Source organism: Erinaceus europaeus, chromosome 12 (assembly GCF_950295315.1).
Source record: "Erinaceus europaeus chromosome 12, mEriEur2.1, whole genome shotgun sequence".
NCBI lineage: Eukaryota > Metazoa > Chordata > Mammalia > Eulipotyphla > Erinaceidae > Erinaceus > Erinaceus europaeus.
Genome location: NC_080173.1, coordinates 45598780 through 45616787, shown reverse-complemented (window position 1 = coordinate 45616787; position 18008 = coordinate 45598780). Strand labels below are relative to the sequence as shown.

At 45.5% G+C, this 18008-nt stretch overlaps 2 protein-coding genes across 9 annotated transcripts in view; one reads left to right on the top strand and one right to left on the bottom strand.

The window, feature by feature from the left end:
* DHX8 (DEAH-box helicase 8) overlaps positions 1-9518 on the top strand; it is a 42259-nt gene extending 32741 nt beyond the window's left edge. The window contains exons 19-23 of the mRNA XM_007531850.3: positions 5725-5862; positions 6498-6626; positions 6804-7000; positions 7758-7937; positions 8867-9518. Of these exons, the coding sequence (XP_007531912.1) occupies positions 5725-5862; positions 6498-6626; positions 6804-7000; positions 7758-7937; positions 8867-9086 (864 nt within the window). The 3' untranslated portion in view covers positions 9087-9518. The remainder of the gene's footprint in view (positions 1-5724; positions 5863-6497; positions 6627-6803; positions 7001-7757; positions 7938-8866) is intronic.
* Positions 9519-13772: 4254 nt separating this feature from the next.
* The window catches only part of ETV4 (ETS variant transcription factor 4), an 18343-nt gene continuing 14107 nt past the window's right edge, over positions 13773-18008 (bottom strand). For 6 of the 8 annotated variants that reach the window (XM_007531846.3, XM_060203430.1, XM_060203429.1 and 3 more), the window contains 5 exons: positions 15853-15927; positions 15670-15738; positions 15292-15464; positions 14932-15033; positions 13773-14648 (listed from right to left, as the gene is read on the bottom strand). In XM_007531846.3, the coding sequence (XP_007531908.2) occupies positions 14424-14648; positions 14932-15033; positions 15292-15464; positions 15670-15738; positions 15853-15927 (644 nt within the window). In that variant the 3' untranslated portion in view covers positions 13773-14423. Of the gene's footprint in view, positions 14649-14931; positions 15034-15291; positions 15465-15669; positions 15739-15852; positions 15928-16013; positions 17704-18008 lie in introns of those variants that run through there. The other 2 variants (XM_060203435.1, XM_060203436.1) reach the window with 2 other exon arrangements.

The following is an 18008-nucleotide window of genomic DNA, read 5'->3' as shown; positions in this document are numbered from 1 at the left end:
CTTCAGACTGGCCCTTTAGGGGCTTGGTTTTATTCTGAATCATTGTTCTTCTTTTCTCAGTCCCCAGTGGGGATCTTCATTCTCAGTTGGCAGAGGGAGTCGCAGTCGCATGAGTAATTTCCCAGATGAGGGCATCTTCCCCCTGCCCCAGCCGTGCTGTTTTCCTGAAGCTCTGGCATTTTACTGTGCAGAGTGCTGTGTTGTAATTTATTATTCATCCCCTATAAGATAGGCTAAAGCAGAGCTTCAGAAAAAAACCTGCTGCCTTCTCTGGAGTGCTAATAGAGGGGCATCTGTGCCTCAGACTTTTGTTCTCAGTCATGTGTCCTTGGCAACTCTTACCTCCTTGGCCTTCTGCTCTGTATTTTTTTTTTGTTTTCCCAAAAAGGGGAAATACAATAGTATCAGCTGTGAGAATAAATGAGACAGTGCAGGTAAATGCACTCGGTATGGTACTTTCTTTTTCTTTTCTTTTAAATATTTATTTATTTATTTCCTTTTTGTTGCCCTTGTTTTTTATTGTTGTTGTAGTTATTGTTGTTGTTATTGATGTCGTCATTGTTGGATAGGACAGAGAGAAATGGAGAGAGGGGGGGAAGACAGAGGGGGAGAGAAAGACAGACACCTGCAGACCTGCTTCACCGCCTGTGAAGTGACTCCCCTGCAGGTGGGGATCTGGAGGCCCGAACCGGGATCCTTAGGCTAGTCCTCCTGCTTTGCGCCACGTGCGCTTAACCTGCTGCGCTACCACCCAACTCCCGGTATGATACTTTCTGGTTGCTAACATGATTCCTTAGTTATTGTCCATATAATAAGTACTTATTGGACACCAGCTGTATTTTTGGTCATGATCACTTTATGGGAAGGAAACAGAAGTCTTAGTTCCTACAATATCACCTTTCTTTTTCTCATCAAATTATCTAACAAATGTATTGAATGTCCATTCTTTGCCAGCCTTGCAGATTGCAGTGGGTTATTGTGGTTTTCCATCTGTGCTTCATCTTTGTCAACCTAGGACCTTTGGTACCTGAGGCATGAGTGTCTTTTTGCATAACCACTATGCTACGTCCCCAGTCCCAGCTTTTACTCAGGTAGACTGAGAGGGAGAGACACCATGTCACATCACTGGAACTATTTACTGCTGCCACAGTGATCCTGTGTGGTGCCAGGGATAGAACCTGGGTGGTGCTGATGGCAAGGCATGCACTCTACCTGGTGAACTTTGCTCTAACTAGGAATTGCATATTTTTGTCATCTTCATATCCCTATAATTTCAAATGGCGCTGCTAGATGCACAGTAGAAATGCATATGGGAGATGGGTAAACCAATGTATTGTTTTTAAAAGTATACACTTTATTTTTTTGATTTGTGATTATTAGTTCCATATAAGATTGTAAGTCTGGAGTGTCTAGCTCCATACGCACTACCAGAGTTCTGTATCCCCATTCTCCCACTTCTCAAAGATAACCACTGTAGTTCTTACAAGTCTTAGGAACAGTTTGCTTCCTGCTTTTTTTTTTTTTCTTTTTCCAAGTTCATGTGTATCAGGTCTCTAGATTCCACATATGAGTGAAACCACCTGGTGGTTGTCTTTCATCTCTTCACTTATTTCACTAACCACTCTCATCTCCAGTTCCATCCATTTTGTCCTAAAGGACATGATACTGTCTTTTTCGATTGCAGAGTAGTATTCCATGGAATACATACCCCATAACTTCTTTAGCCAGTCATCTGTTGATGGACATTTAGACTGCTTCGTTTTTGACTTCCTTCGTTTTTGTGAATAATGCAGCTATGAACATAGGGGTGCATATGTCTCTTCTTAATTAGTGTTTCAGTGTTCTTTAGATAAATGCCTAAGAGTGATATCACTGGATCATAAGCTAATTCCATTTTTATTTGTTTAAGGACTCTCTGTACAGTCTTCCAAAGGGGCTGCACCAGTTTGCATTCCCACCAGCAGTGTAGCAGAGTTCCTTTTTCTCCACAGCCTCATGAACACCTGTCATTTCTGAATTGTTGATGTCAGCCATTCTCTCAGGTGTGAGATGGTATCTCAGTGTAGTTTTTATTTACATTTCTCTATTGATAAGTGAGGTGGAACATTAAAAATTTTTTTTTCCTCTTTATTTGTTGGATAGAGATAGTCAGAAATTGAGAGGGGAGGGGTGATAGAGAGACAGAGAGACACCTGCAACACTGCTTCACCACTTGTGAAGCTTTCCCCCTGCTAGTGGGGAGAGGTGGAACATTTTTTTCATGTGTCTGTGGCCCATGTATATACTTTATTTTTTAACCAGAGCACTGCACAACGCTGGCTTATGGCGGTACAAGGGATTGAACCTGGGACTTGAGAACCTCAGACAGGAAAATATATATTTTTAAAAATTTTTATATATAAAAAGGAAACACTGACAAAAAAAAAAACAAAACCATAGGATCAGAGGAGTACAACTCCACACAATTCCCACCACCAGAACTCCATATCCCATCCCCTCCCCTGATAGCTTTCCTATTCTTTCTTTCTTTTAAAGATTTTATTTATTTATTAATGAGAAAGATAGGAGGAGAGAGAGAAAAAACCAGACATCACTCTGGTAAATGCGCTGCTGGGGATCAAACTCAGGACCTCATTGCTTGAGAGTCCAATGCTTTATCCACTGTGCCATTTCCCGTACCACTCTTTTCTATTCTTTATCCCTCTGGGAGTATGGACCCAGTGTCATTATGGGGTGCGGAAAGTGGAAGGTCTGGTTTCTGTAATTGCTTCCCCGCTGAACATGGGCATTGACAGGTTGATCCATACTCCCAGCCTGTCTCTCTCTTCAGGAAAATCTTTTACATAATCATTATGCTATGCCAGTAAACATACTTGTAAAATGTTTATTTATTAAAGAGACAGACAGATAGAACCAGGATGCTTCCAAGTCAAGTGCGTTAGCCACTGTGCCATCTCCCAGTCCACCCATTATATACTTTTAAAAATACATGATTCAAGGAATCAAGCGGTAGCACAGCGGGTTAAGCGCAGGTGACACAAAGCACAAGGACCAGCCTAAGGATCCCGGTTCGAGCCCCTGGCTTCCCCTGCAGGGGAGTCGCTTCACAGGAGGTGAAGCAGGTCTGCAGGTGTCAGTCTTTCTCTCCCCCTCTCTGTCTTCCCCTCCTCTTTCCATTTTCTCTCTGTCCTATCCCACAATGACATCAATAACAACAACAATAATAATTATAACAATAAAACAAGGGCAACAAAAAGGAATAAATAAATAAATATTTAAAAAATTAAAAAAATAGATTTTTTTTATTCCCTTTTGTTGCCCTTGTTGTTTTATTGTTGTAGTTATTATTGTTGTTGTTGTTGTTGTTGGATAGGACAGAGAGAAATGGAGAGAGGAGGGGAAGACAGAGAGGGGGAGAGAAAGATAGACACCTGCAGACCTGCTTCACCGCCTGTGAAGCGACTCCCCTGCAGGTGGGGAGCCGGGGTTCGAACCGGGATCCTTATGCCGGTCTTTGTGCTTTGCGCCACCTGCGCTTAACCCACTGCGCTACAGCCCGACTCCCAAAAAAATTTTTAAATACATGATTCAGTAGTACTAAATTTGTTTATGGTGTTGAACAACCATCATCACCATTCATTTCTTTAACTTTTTCATTATCCTAATCAGAATCTATATACCCATTAAACAACAGACAGCTCCTTTTTTAAAAAAAAATTTTTATATTTATTTATTTTCCCTTTTGTTGCCTTTGTTGTTTTTCATTGTTGTTGTAGTTATTGTTGTTACTGATGTTGTCGTTGTTAGATAGGACAGAGAGCAATGGAGAGAGAAGGGGAAGACAGGGGGAGATAAAGAGAGACACCTGCAGACCTGCTTCACTGCCTGTGAAGCGACTCCCCTGCAGGTGTGGAGCCAGGGACTTGACCTGGGATCCTTAAACTGGTCCTTGCTCTTTGCACCACCTGCGCTTAACCCACTGAGCTACCACCTGACTCCCCAAATAGCTCCTTCTTTCTCCTTTCCCTCTAGTCCCTGGTCACCCTTATTTTACTTACTAGCCCTATTAATTGCCTATTCTAGTTACTCCATATCAGCAAACGCTAGAAGAAGAAGAAGTGAAACCATGGAATATCTGCCCTTTTGTATTAGGCTTATTTTACTTAGTGTAGTGGTTTATGGTTTATCCATTGTTGGGATATATCAGAATTTCATTTCTTTTTAAGGTTTAAAAGTATTTATCTGTATATGTCTGTTATATATATATTTAGTTTACTCATTTAGATGTTGATGGACATTTGGGTGGTTTCTACCTATCACCTCTTATGAATTATACTACTATGGATATTAGTGTACAAATATATGTTTGATTCCCTGCTTCAGTTCTTTGAATGTATATGTACAAGTGCAATTGCTGAGTCATATAATAACTGTTTAATTTATTGGTAAATTTTCAAATTCTTTCCATAGTATCTGTACTATTTTACATTCCCACTAATGTATGAAATTCCTCTTCATAGATTTCTTTTTTAATTTTTTTTATTATTTCTTTTCCTATTTGTTGCCCTTGTTGTATTATTGTTGTAGTTACAGTTGTTGTTGTTGATGATGTTGTTGTTTGATAGGACAGAGAAATGGAGAGAGGAGGGGAAGACGGGGGAGAGAGAAAGAGGGACACACCTGCAGACCTGCTTTACCGCTGTGAAGCGACTCCCCTGTAGGTGGGGAGCCGGGGGCTCAAACTGGGATCCTTACGCCGGTCCTTGTGCTTCACACCACATGCATTTAACCTGCTGTGCTACCACTCAACCCCTCTCTTCTTTTTTAATTATCTTTATTTATTAGATGGAGACAGCCAGAAATTGAGAGGGAAGGGGGAGATCAAGAAGGAGAGAGAGAGACCTGCAGCACTGCTTCCCCACTCGTGAAGTTTCCCTCCCTCCCCAGATAGGGTCTGGGGGTTGAACTGGGTTCTTGTGCATTCTAACATGTGTCCTCAAGCCAGGGTACCACCACCTGGCCCTGATTCCTGTTTCTCTCTATTCTTGTCAACACTTGTTATTTATTACATTTTAAAATAATATTTTAATGTTAAATACCATATTTATCCTTAAAAATTAAGGATTCTTTAAAATTGCATGCATGAGAGCTTAAAGCATCACCCTATCATTTTAAAAAATATTTATTTATTAAATGAGAGATAGACTGGTCAGAGTGCTGTTCAGTCATATGTAGTATAGGAGATTGAACCCACAGCTTCACACTTGCAAGACTTGTGCAGTACTTGCAGCTGTTTTTCTTTTGAGTAGCTATTTTAGTGAATATGAAGTGTCATCTCAGTGCCGCTTTGGCTTACATTTCCCTGAGCGATTTTTTTTTCCCTATGTGCTTATTTGCCATTTTTTTTTACTTGGAGAAATGTCTTTTCAAATCCTTTGTTCACTTAAAAAATTGACTTGTTTATATTTTTGTTGTTGAGTTGTATGTGCTATTGTTTTAAGGGAGTGTCCCATCCTGTGTTTGCCCTCCCACCCCCCCTTACCCCTCTCCACCCTCGCCAAGGAAGTATATGCTCTCTACATCTTGAGTTTTGTGTGGCCTTAGAGAGTACTGTTAATCTTACTGGCAGTTTCCTGCCAGAGATTGCGCTTGGAGAAAGAGGAAAGAAAGTGACAAATAGTCTCTCTGGCCTTCCTTTCTTATGCTTTTCTTTCTTTGTTCTAGGCCATGGGCATCAATGATCTGCTGTCTTTTGACTTCATGGATGCCCCACCAATGGAAACCTTGATCACAGCCATGGAGCAGCTGTACACACTAGGGGCCCTGGATGACGAAGGCCTGCTAACTCGTCTAGGCCGCAGGGTAAGACTTGGAAGATTCCCTGGCTAGCCTACATTCTCTTTGTCCTCTGTAAAATTAAGGTCTGAAGCCCTGGATAAGCTTTGTATTAGATGCCTGTTTTTGTTTGTTTGTTTTTTTAAATATTGGCGGAACTCTTTTCCATCTAAATTTTCTTTTATTTATTTATTTATGAGAGGAATAAGAGGAGAAAGAGAGAGAGAAGGAACCAGATATCACTTTGGTACATGTGCTTGCTGCCGGGGATTAAACTCAAGACCTCATGCTTGGGAGTCCAACACTTTATCCACTGCACCACTTCCTGGACCACTGGATGCCTGTTTTTAACTTGAATTTCCCACTGTCACTTAAAATAATATCCTTTTGTAGAAAGAAATTCTAGTCACAAGACATATTGAGTTGTTTTAACTTTATATGATGTCTGCAAATTTTCTACCTACCTCAATGGTAGTTATATTGTTGGTCACACATACTCTGTTGCGATTTACTTGGATAATACATCTGCAGCATTCTGCTGATAGAATCAGGTATCTAGGGGACATCTCCTGTGGCTGCTACCCACTCAGATCAGTGTTTCACATCTTGAGTCTTCAATCTTCCCCTGGGGACACAATTTTATTTTTCTCTTCTCCCTCTAGATGGCAGAATTCCCTTTGGAGCCAATGCTATGCAAAATGCTGATCATGTCTGTACATCTGGGCTGCAGTGAAGAAATGCTGACCATTGTGTCCATGCTGTCTGTGCAGAATGTCTTTTACAGGCCCAAGGTAGGGAGTTCAGACGCCTAGTCAGATAAGGGTATGAGTTGTTGGGTGAGGTAAGCCTGTTACCACTGTGGCACTTAACATGGCCACTTTAGGCAGGATCACATAAGACTCCCTAGAACTGCTGGATATTGTTAGTAACTCTTGCGTGGGAAGTGACCCTGCTCTACTGCTTGGCAGGATAAACAAGCCCTTGCAGATCAGAAGAAGGCCAAATTTCACCAGACTGAAGGGGACCACCTCACCCTGCTGGCTGTGTACAATTCCTGGAAGAACAACAAATTCTCCAACCCTTGGTGCTATGAAAACTTCATCCAGGCTCGTTCTCTGCGCCGGGCCCAGGATATTCGCAAGCAGATGTTAGGCATTATGGATAGGTAACAGTTGTTGGTTTTTCTGCATGCTTGGGTTGAACCTCTTTGAGTCATGTTTGTCTGTCTCTACATGTCTAGGGAGCTATATTCATCTGTACCGGTGCCTCTTCGGTAACTTCCTCCAGCTTTTCCATCTTTGTTTTATACCTCTAGGTAAGGGAGTGACCGAGAACCACTATAGAAAATTTCTGTGAGGAAAGATAATTAACTAGTTGTTGAAAAACATGCATTGTGGGAGTCGGGCGGTAGCACAGCAGGTTAAGCACACGTGGCGCCAAGTGGAAGGACCGGCTTAAGAATCCTGGTTCGAGCCCCCAGCTCCCCACCAGAGTTACTTCACAGTCGGTGAAGCAGCTCTGCAAGTGTCTGTCTTTCTCTCTCCCTCTCTGTCTTCCCCTCCTCTCTCCATTTCTCTCTGTCCTATCCAGCAACTATGACATCAATAACAACTACAACAATAAAGCAACAAGGGCAACAAAATGAAATAAATAAATGTTAAAAAAAAATGTATTGTTTATAAGCACTTTAGTTGTAAACAAACAACATAATTTGGTGAGTTGAATTATCTGGCTCACATGCCACCCATCTGGCTTATTGTTCTAGAGCTGCCCCTGTTGTACACTGGGCTAGTAAGGAGATCGTGGCGTCTGTTCCTGGGGCCCCAGTTAGGGTTACTAGGCGTTGTGACTCACTAAGGTAGAGCCTCTGAAAGCAAAGTAGGCTTACATTTTTATTCTATCTTGATTTATTTTCCTGTTAGACATAAGCTGGATGTGGTCTCCTGTGGCAAGTGCACAGTCCGAGTGCAGAAGGCTATTTGTAGTGGATTTTTCCGTAATGCCGCCAAGAAAGACCCACAGGAGGGTTACAGGACACTAATTGACCAGCAAGTGGTCTACATTCATCCTTCCAGTGCTCTCTTTAACAGACAACCAGAATGGTAGGTGGGCAAGGCCCAGATCCGGAGCTTGTTCTGGGCAGAGAACCTATAAATCTACTGGCTCTACATTGCTTATATTTCTAGAGCAGGTGAAACCTGAATTAGGCTCACTCTCAGGTGCTGAGAGGATAAAATACAGTTTGAGAACTTGGGAGATCTTAGAAATCACCTACTAAAGCAGTTCAAATTTTTCCTTAAGTAATATTTTTTTAAATGTCTACTATTACCTAGAAACTTAATATAAGACTCATAACCCTAACCCTAACCCTAAAAGCATTGTGCTATTGGAACTGAGAGATAGCTCACCACGTAGAGCATAAGCTTTGCTGTGTGTGAGGCCCTGGGTTCAAGCCTGGGCACACAGTGGGAACACCATGGACAGCACCAGGGGAGTTCAGTGGATGGGTAGTAGAATAGTACTCTGGTGTCTCTCTCTTAAAAATAAATAGACAGTTGGGTGTGGAGTTTATTTAGTGATACTACACATGCTTGAGGCCCCAGGTATCACATTAAAAAAAAAACAAAAAACTGCCATCAGAGTAAAAAGGCCTTCCCAATCAATTTGAGAGGTTCTCTTCTCAGGGCCCTAATATTATGGGAAGACCACGTGAAAGAACACTGTCCTATTTCACAGAGCAGGTAATTGAGCTTCAAAGAAGGAATGTGATCAGCTCTGTGCCTCCTAACTATTAGAACCAGAGCTAGTACTAGAACACATGGTCCTGACAGCTTTCTTGTGGCTAGAGGTATGCAGGCTCTTCATTATTGTGTGGCTGTCATAACCAGACTGCAGTCTCCTGAGGGGGTCAGATAGGACAGATAAGAGGTTAAAAAAAAATGTAAGCTGTGATGAAGTCTACAAAGGGCCACGATGGCTCCAGAATGGGGCCTGTCTCAGAGCCTCTAGCACTGTCTCTGTTTCCCCTCAGGGTGGTGTATCATGAGCTGGTGCTGACCACGAAGGAGTACATGCGTGAGGTCACCACCATCGACCCACGGTGGCTTGTGGAGTTTGCTCCAGCCTTCTTCAAGGTCTCCGACCCGACCAAGCTAAGCAAGCAGAAGAAGCAGCAGCGCCTGGAACCTTTGTATAACCGCTACGAGGAACCTAACGCGTGGAGAATATCTCGGGCCTTCCGGCGACGCTGAAAGGCAAGACTCGTCTGTATGCACCTCCTACTGTGCTGGGCCAGGACTCAGCATCACTAAGCTGATGAAAACCTGTTCCTGAGGATTAAGCTGCCCTGGATATTTTCTAAACTTGACTTCATTTCTTCCCTGGTGACATAATAGAAACTGGGATTTAAGTCTGATTTGATCAGAGCCCCCAGCTCCCGTACCCCAGGTCACTGGGCCCAGCCATAACCCCTGGGATACAGAGCGTCATCTTTGAGAAAAGAGCAACTCGGTGGAACCCTTGGTTGGGACAGAGCTGCCCTGATGGTCTAACTGGTACTGTCTGCAGGAGGGAGCCATGAAGCTCCTTTAAAGTGTTGGCCCCATTCCTCTCCTGTCCAGCCTCTATGCTTCACCTCTTGGAAATATTTATTTTCTTAAGAAATAAAAATAACCAGTGTTTTTTTCTTTTTTGTTTTAGCTGGCAGGTTAAGATATTGGTTCAGCTTTAGAGAAGGTAGGGGAAATATCTGCAGTTTTGGTGCACATGGTAGGGAGTCCCTTGAGACTTGGCCTGGCCACTCTTCGGGCCCAGCCCTGCAGTCTCAGTCAGCAGCAGTGCTCACCCGGCTCTGCTCCCCATTACCCCATGATAACCGCTTCCGATGCTGCGCTGCTGCAGTCTGGACACCTGGCTGCCTACATAAGGTGCTTCCTGTGCCCTCTCCTGCCTGTCATACGTTGAGTATGTAGTGTGTCTTGTTCCCTTTTGCAATATGCTGAGCAATGGCTGGGATTTTATTTTATTTTTATTTTTTCCCCTGAGGGTCTCAGTGGGCTTTAACAAAGGGCCTTTATTGTCAAAGTCTACCCTCACCCACCTCAAACAAAGTCAACCTAATATCTTTTACAGCTGGTTTGTGCTGCCTGGCATCTGTGCTCCCACATTCTTTGTAGTGTTTTCTCCTAGCTTTGGCCTGGGGAGTGGCCACGAATCTTGTTGCTCCTCTCAGAAACTGCCAGGCCAGGTTGTGGAATTCCTGGAAAGCTGATCTGGCCCTGGAGCTTGTGAAGAAGTCACTTGGGAGTTATTGGGCACCCCTTGTTGGGGCCCACACAAACACAGTTGAAAATGCTAGAGTTACTATAGGACAATGTGCCAGACAATATAAGAGACTATATGGTATTCTAGGATGTAAAGAACTGTAGGTGGGCAGGGGTAGAGAGCATAATGTTTATGCCAACAGGCTCTCATGCCTGAGGCTTCAGTCCCAGGTTTAATCCCCCACACCACCATAAGCCAGAGCTGAGCAGTGCTATGGTGTAAAAAAACAACAAAAACAAAGGCAACAAAAGGGAATAAATAAGTATTTAAAAAAATTAAAACAAACAAACAAAAACAACAAAAGAACAACAACACCCTGTAGGCCATCATCGAATAGCAAACCACTCTGAAGACACAATCCAGAGAATCCAGGCCAGGGAACTTGCTGACTGCAGCCCCCTGCCCTTTTATGGAGCTGAGCGAGCACCTGCAGGCTGTTGAGTGTGATCCTCATGAGGCCTAGGCCAGTAAGTAGGGCAGGAGATCTTGTGGCTTAACTTTTAAGCTCTTTCTGGGAGAAGAGGCTACTGAGGACACCAGAAGGGAAGCGGACTGAGCACTCGGCACGCTATCTTTATTCTTTCACCTCTCCTGACTGGCTTCTTCAGATAGAAGGAGAGACGGGGAGAGAAGGGAAGACACCACAGTACTCAAAGTTTCTGAACCTGAATCGTGTGTATGACAAAGCAGGCGCCCTCCTAGGTACCTATACTCCAGCCTCAGGGAGGTGTAGGTTGTTTGCTTGTTTGCATATTGTGTTGTTATCATTGGGGCTTAGTGCTTGCACAGCAAGGTGTAGGTTTTTAAGTAGTGGCTGAAAAAGGGGACTTAAAAAAATTCATGAGAGTGGTCCGGGAGGTGGCGCAGTGACAAAGCTTTGGCCTCTCAAGCATGAGGTCCCGAGTTCGATCCCCGGCAGCACATGTGCCAGAGTTAGGGTTAGGGTTAGGGTTCTTTCTCTCTCCTCCTGTCTTTCTCGTAAATAAGTAAATAAATAAATAAATAAAATCTTTAAAAAAAAAAATTCATGAGAGAAAGGCCAGAGCTCTATTTTCAGTCTGGCATATGCAGTGCTGAGGATTGATCCTAGAGCCTTAGGCATGCAGATCCTTAGGCATGCTCTTTCCCTTGGCTTTGACAAAGGGATGCTTAACAGATTCAGGTGAGAGACAAAAGGGCTCACCATCTTTCTGAACCAGGTGAGCATAATGCTTTGTGGTGTGGTTGTTCCCATTTTTCCAAGTACTGGGGTCACTTCTCTGCTGTGATAATATGGCTGCCCATGAGGAAACTGCATGTAGTCAGGAGTCAAGCCTACTCAGTGGGTGGTAGCACCAGTCAGCTTTGGGAAGGCTGGCCTGCTACTGCCACACAGTAGGACACTTGTTTCTCTTCCTTGAACCAGGAAAGGATCTAGGCCTTGTGCAGGGAGCTGGACTCTCAGATACTGAAAGAATACTGTTTAATCCCAATCCTGCAGGAGCCCAGCTCAGGCGTTTCCGGCCCAGCGCATGTGCTGAGTCTGCTTGTTTTTGTCTGTCAGGCTCCTGGGGCACATGTAAGTTCTGCCACTGGTCAGGTTCTTGGTCCGGAGAGCACCTTCATTCACTCCTGATCCTGACTTGGTTTTGCAAGTGCTCACTGGCTGCTTTAGCTGGCTCCTCGCAGGAGTGCCCCTTCAAGTTCCAGAATTTAAACAGAGCAGTGAGGAAGGGCAAACGACCATTTCCTGAATGTTTCACATCTAAATCCCTGTCTCTCATGTGTGCTTACTCAGAACCTCAGGTTTTCCACTCATGAGGCCTTCCCACCATAAGGCCTCGCTTTACTTATACTGGGGTGTTTTGTTTGTTTTGCACTGGGATCCCTAATACATGCATAATTCTGTCAGTCCCAGGTCAAGGTTTGTTTACCAGATCACTGCTCAGCTCTGTTTTATGTTGGTGCTAGGGATTAAACCTGGGACCTTGGAGCCTCAGGCACCAAAATCTTTTTGAATTACCATTATGCTATCTTTCTGACCCAAGGTCTAACTTTAGTGTAAAGTTTAAATATGCCTTGTGAGTGTTTCGACAGCACACACATTGAAGAGTTGGCATGACAGATTAGTGTGGCCCCTGTGCAAGGATGATACACAGACTCATGATGAATTCCATTAAAACCCAAATGTCTTTTTAAAAATTTCTATTTAGGGAGGTGGGCGGTAGCGCAGTGGGTAAGCGCAGGTGGTGTGAAGCACAGAGACCAGCGTTAAGGATCCCGGTTTGAGTCCCCTGCTCCCCACCTGCAGAGGAGTCACTTCACAGGCGGTGAAGCAGGTGTCTTTCTCTCCCCCTCCTCTCTCCATTTCACTCTCTGTCCTATCCAACAACAATGACATCAGTTACAACAACAATAAAGGGGGGGGGGAAGAATAATTAAAAATAACAAAACTTCTATTTAAATTTGTTTTTGGTGTCAGGGATTGTACCCAGGGCCTCATACATATATGAGCTGTTCCAGGTCTATAAATGATATTTCTTGTTCTAAAGTATAAAAAGTACAGTATTTTGTTTCTAGGAGAAAAAGTACAGTTGCTTTTCTTTGTGGGTAGTTGTGGAGGGGTCTTCCTGCCAGGGCTGTTGTGGTCTTGCCAAGGTGCTGGGCAGAAGCCGTTGAAGTGGTTCAGGGATCAAGCCGGAGGTTCTGATCAAGCTCAAGAACACTGGTTAGTACCTGAGCTGGGCTCCCAGAAAGCAGCATCTAGGTCTGCCCCTCCTACCTCTCCAGTTAGTCCTGTCATTTCTCTTTTTAAAGATTTTTTTAAAATATTTTATTTTAATGAGGGATAGATCAGAACACTGCTCAGCTCTGGGTAATGGTGATGCTGAGGATTGAACCTGAGACCTTGCAGCCTCAAGCATGAAAGTCTTTTGCATAATCATGTCATCTCCCAGCCCACGCCTGTCATTTCTAGTCCAGACCATTTCCTGATCCTTAGAGAACTCAACCCAGGATCTATTTCCCCAAAAATTTGGGCGAGAAAAATTTTGTGCTATTTTCTCCTTCCCTTTACCCCAAAAATGTAGTATCCTTTTCCTTTATTGGCCAGAACTGAAGGCTTTCTCTGACTCCTCCCTTCATCTTCTTGCTTGCATGCCTCTTCCCACTCTCCACATCCTCTCCATACTAATCCTTGTCCCCAATTTCAGCAAAAACAACTTAGAACCAGGGCAGAGGGGTGGGCACACAGTTGAGGTACATGTGGGCAGCATGGTCAGAGAAACAGATGGTCCCAGATGCCAAAGGCCAAGACCCTGCCTGAAGAGGCCCCAGGAAGGCCTGAAAACACAGCAGCCCTACCTGTCTGTCACACTTCCCCTCATTCGAAAGGCAGGGTCACTGCTGTGGGAGCCACACTATAGGTGGACAAGTATCCATCTTCTTTATCCCTGGATGTTCACACAGTATGCCTGATGTGGAAAAACCTGATGTCCCTGAACCCTGTCTATTCCCAAATTCAGACAGGAAGTTAGTGTCAGGGTCAGGGCCCAAATTATAGTCATCTGCCCCTTGACCAGACCTCGTTTCCAGCCTCAGGCCCTTTTCCCTTGGCAGTAAAGAGGACACAGGAGAGCAGGAGAAGCAGGGGCCTTTATTAGAGTCTGGAAGACATAGTGGAGGGGGAGATGAAATCCCAGGCCTGGGCCTAGGCAAGGTAGAGGAGAGACTAAGGGCCTAGGAGCAAAAGCTCAGCCCTTCCTGCCTCCACCTGGTATCCCACCTCACTCATTCCAGGTTCCTTACTCAAACTCTCCCTGCCTCTGGGAACACAGCACCAAGAATCAACAGATGAGACCCTTCAGGGTCACAGCTTGGAGTGCAGTACAGTGTCCAGGCTCATCTCCACACAGTGGGAGATCTGCGGAGCTGAGTGGGCCTGGACTGAGTGGAGTGAGCCCTCTGCCAGGACTAGTGGGGAAGCGCCTTTGTCCCTTCCAGAACAGAACTTGTGTTCTCTGTGATGGGGTAGAAGGAGTTGGCCCAGGATCTCCAAGCAGAACATAAAAGGAGACCAGAGGCAACCTCCCCAAGTTTTCTAGACTCTTCTTTGCACTTGTAGTACGCCCACTTTTCCTTCCCAGCAACTCTGGTTAGCAGCTCAGAGTCTAGACCAGGGTGATTGGTGAGGGCAGTGGGGGTCTACTCCAGAGACACCTGTGGGTTTCAGAATCTATATGTACACAGGGCAGCACCCATGGATAGAAGAGGGCAGCTGTTCAAGACTAATAGGAGAAACCACCCTTGGGGCCAAAGGGCTGGGTAGGACCAGCCAGCTCTGGGAGGTAGGCAGGGCTCTCGTCCAAGTGGGACAAAGGGACTGTGTCCTCCTCACTGACTGGCCGGTCAAACTCGGCCTTGAGAGCTGGACGCTGATTGTCTGGGAAGGCCAGGGAGAAGAGGGCCTCGGGCTCGCACACAAACTTGTACACGTAACGCTCGCCAGCCACCTGTGTGAGAGGAGAAGGGCTGGTCAGTCTAGTTCCCCATCCGGGTCAAATCCAGGCAGATGCCTGGACAACCCTTCTCTCCCATGCTGCTTCCTCTAAGAAGCCACCTCCTTCCCTCACATTTCCAAATTCATCTTTCATCTCAATCCTTCCATGCTTTGAGCTTTTCAGTTATGATTTGGGGGGTGGGAGGGAGGGTGGTAATGTCCATAAAGTTGCTAAGAAATGTTTTCTATCCCCAGCCCATCCCTAGTCTCTTATCCCTGGACCCCTAACCCCCGACCTTCTGCATAATGCCTTTCTCATAGTAGTATCGGAGGGAGCGACTCAGCTTGTCATAATTCATGGCTGGCCGGTTCTTCTGAATGCCCCAGAGTCTAGCAACCTGGGAATAGAAGACAGAGTTTTGAGATGGTGATGTTAGCGCAACAGAGGAAGTATTGGGGATGAGGGGTGGCGTTTGCTATTAAGAGCACTTGAAATCTTTTTTGTAAAAGGCTAAGCCAGTCCTGTGACTAAGCAACAGCTCAGACCCTAGTTTGACAGTCAGTGAAGAGGTGATGATGGTGAAAGGACATGCTACCAACTCCCCGTTCTTATCTGCATGCCCCCTCTGCCAGTTGGGAGGAGAGGTGTGGCTCACCTCCTCAGGCTCAATTAGTTTGAACTCCATTCCCCGGCCTGTCCAGGCAATGAAGTGGGCATTTGTTGGGTCATCCAGCAAGGCCACCAGAAACTGCCACAATTGCAAGGCGCCCCGGCGCTGGTAGGGCGGTCCCTCTCGAAATGCTCCAATCCCTTCCTGCTTGATTTCTCCTGAGGAGAATAGAAAATAGGAGATTTGGGGCTTCTGGTTCCCCAAATGCATGCCTCTTCCCCACACTCTCCCCAGAGGTCTCTCCAAACTCTCCCCCACCAAGTGTTCTGTGATTCCTGGGGCGGGGGGGTGTGGGGGGATAGGGAGAATGGGACACAAAGAGGCACATATAAACACCCCAACATTCTCAGTCACTTCTCTGACCTTCAAATTTCTCAGGGACGACACAGACATCATCTGGGAATGGACGCAAAGGTTTCTCATAACCATAACCTTGAAGAGGAAGTTGGGTCACTCAGATCTGGGGATTTACTGATAAGAGACCCAAGAGGGACTCCTGACTCCCTCCAATCTGGAGGGTTAGCTGGGAGGAGAGGGCTGTCTTACCCATGGTCCCGTCAGCTGGAGAGGGCCCAGAGAAGCCCTCTGAGTGGAGGTACATGGAAGCACACCCAGGGACATCTGTGGAGGAACAAAGAAGAAAGGGTGATGTGATGGCTACAACACCTGGATGCGGGAAGGGGGGAGGAGTGAGAGTGGGGGCCTACACACTCAAGAGCTTCTCTGACCAGCCAGCCTTCCTGTTCTTCCCTAGCTGCCTGCATATCACCAAAGCTCAGGGGAAGTTCACCCACAGGAGTACAAAGCTCAGACTCATTAACTTGAGAGCTAGGCCAGAGGGCATGGATGGCAGCAGCTGGGGCTGGGCAGAGCTGCTTCACAGGTCCAAGATTCCAGGGAACAGCTGTTTCCTGTGAGTTTAGGGGGAGGCGGCAGAGATGAACCTCCGGGGAAAGGGCTCAGTGTTCATGCCTAAAACTCCCTTGGAATAGATTTAAGGTCCGGTCAGCAGGTCAGGTTCCCAGCCATGTGTGCGCATGCGTATGCGCATGCGTATGCGTGGAAGAGAGAGAGAGAGAAAGAGAGATGACATGCATCAGGGGAAAAGGCAGTGGCATAGGGGAACTTTTTCCCCAGGTCTGACAGCAGAGCGTTCTTCCATTTTATCCCCTCCCACAGGACACCTCCCCACTCCACCAGGAGGCACTTGGCACTTGTGTGAAGTCACCAGTTAAAGTTCCAGCCTCATCCACTCCCTCCTGTAAATGAGATGGTGTAATCTGACACCTCCAAGAGGAGGTGGGAGGGTGGGCTCATTCAAGTCTCCATTTTGTGAATGGAATTCCCGACTCCATTCTGAGGAAGCTGGGGTGGGGGGGGGGGGAGGAGCAGGAGTTCAAGGGCGTGTAACATGATTCCTCCCCTCCGGTCTGCATCCTTTGAAGGTCAGCCTCCTCCATCTCACTGTCAGATTTGGCTCAGGTTTATACCCAGCCTTAGAAAAGAGAGGATACCCTTCTGGTTCTCATTTGGCGAGCTTGGAGGCTTGTGGGTCATTCTCCTCTCACTAAAAGACTAGACACTAGGAATAGAGAAACGACGACTCTAGCAACTCTGAGACTACTCTAACCTCTGAATTAGTGTTTTTTCTTTTTTCTCCTCCAAGGCAAATTTGCTGATAAACTCCAATTTGGGGATAGCAACAACCTTACAGAAGCCAAGGTCTTGAGTCCTCCCTTGGGGCCTGGGATTATGAACTACAGCAGTTTATGAACTCAGCTGAGTATAGCTCACTCCTGCAGGAGAAACTAGACTTTAAAATATTTTTATTTATTAGATAGAGACAAAAATTGAGAGGGAAGGAGAGAGACACCTGCAGCCCTGCATAACACACACACACCCCAAGTCCGGACAGGGGGCTTTAACCCAGATCCTTGCACATGATAACATGCTTGCTCAACCAGGTGCACCACCAAATGGCTCCTGGAACTAGACTGCTTTAAAGCAGTCCTTACTTTCTGGGACCCAGCTCTGGCCAGGTTGGTGAGTCATCCAGCAATTTGTAGGCTTAAATAGGATGTGGAAATCACATATTAACCCTTACTAATTTCATGTCCAAGTTCATGTTTCTCTTCCTTCCAGTGCTTTCATATTTGTAAGCTTTTGTGGGGACAGGGACCAGTGATGCATGCATCCTATACACCTTTGTGTACTCCAGATGCACACACTGGTGCTCTGTGCACAACACTATCGCCTCAGGAGGTTATTAAAAACCTAAACATACAGCTTGGGAGATGGCACATAGGTAGAGTGCTGGACTGGCAGGCATGAGGTCCCAGGTTCAATCCCCAGCATTGCATATGCTGGAGTGATGCTCTTGCCTCTCTCACTTGTGAGATATACCTCTTAAAGAGGAAAACAAACAATAACAAAACCCAAACACTTGTTGTATAGAAATGTAAATAAATGCCTCATTACCCCAAGTAACAAACTACCTGAGGGCAAGGATCTACCATCCACTTATCTTTCTCTCTGAACATAAGTTTGCTGACTGAAAAATGACAATTCTTTTGAATGTATAAAAGAAGTGAATGGATGGGTGGGCTGGCTGAGCACTGGTAACCAGCTGAAAAACCTAAGGGGCAACATTCTGAGTTTACTGGAACCATTCACTGGGTCACATGTTACTCCACCCAGGAATC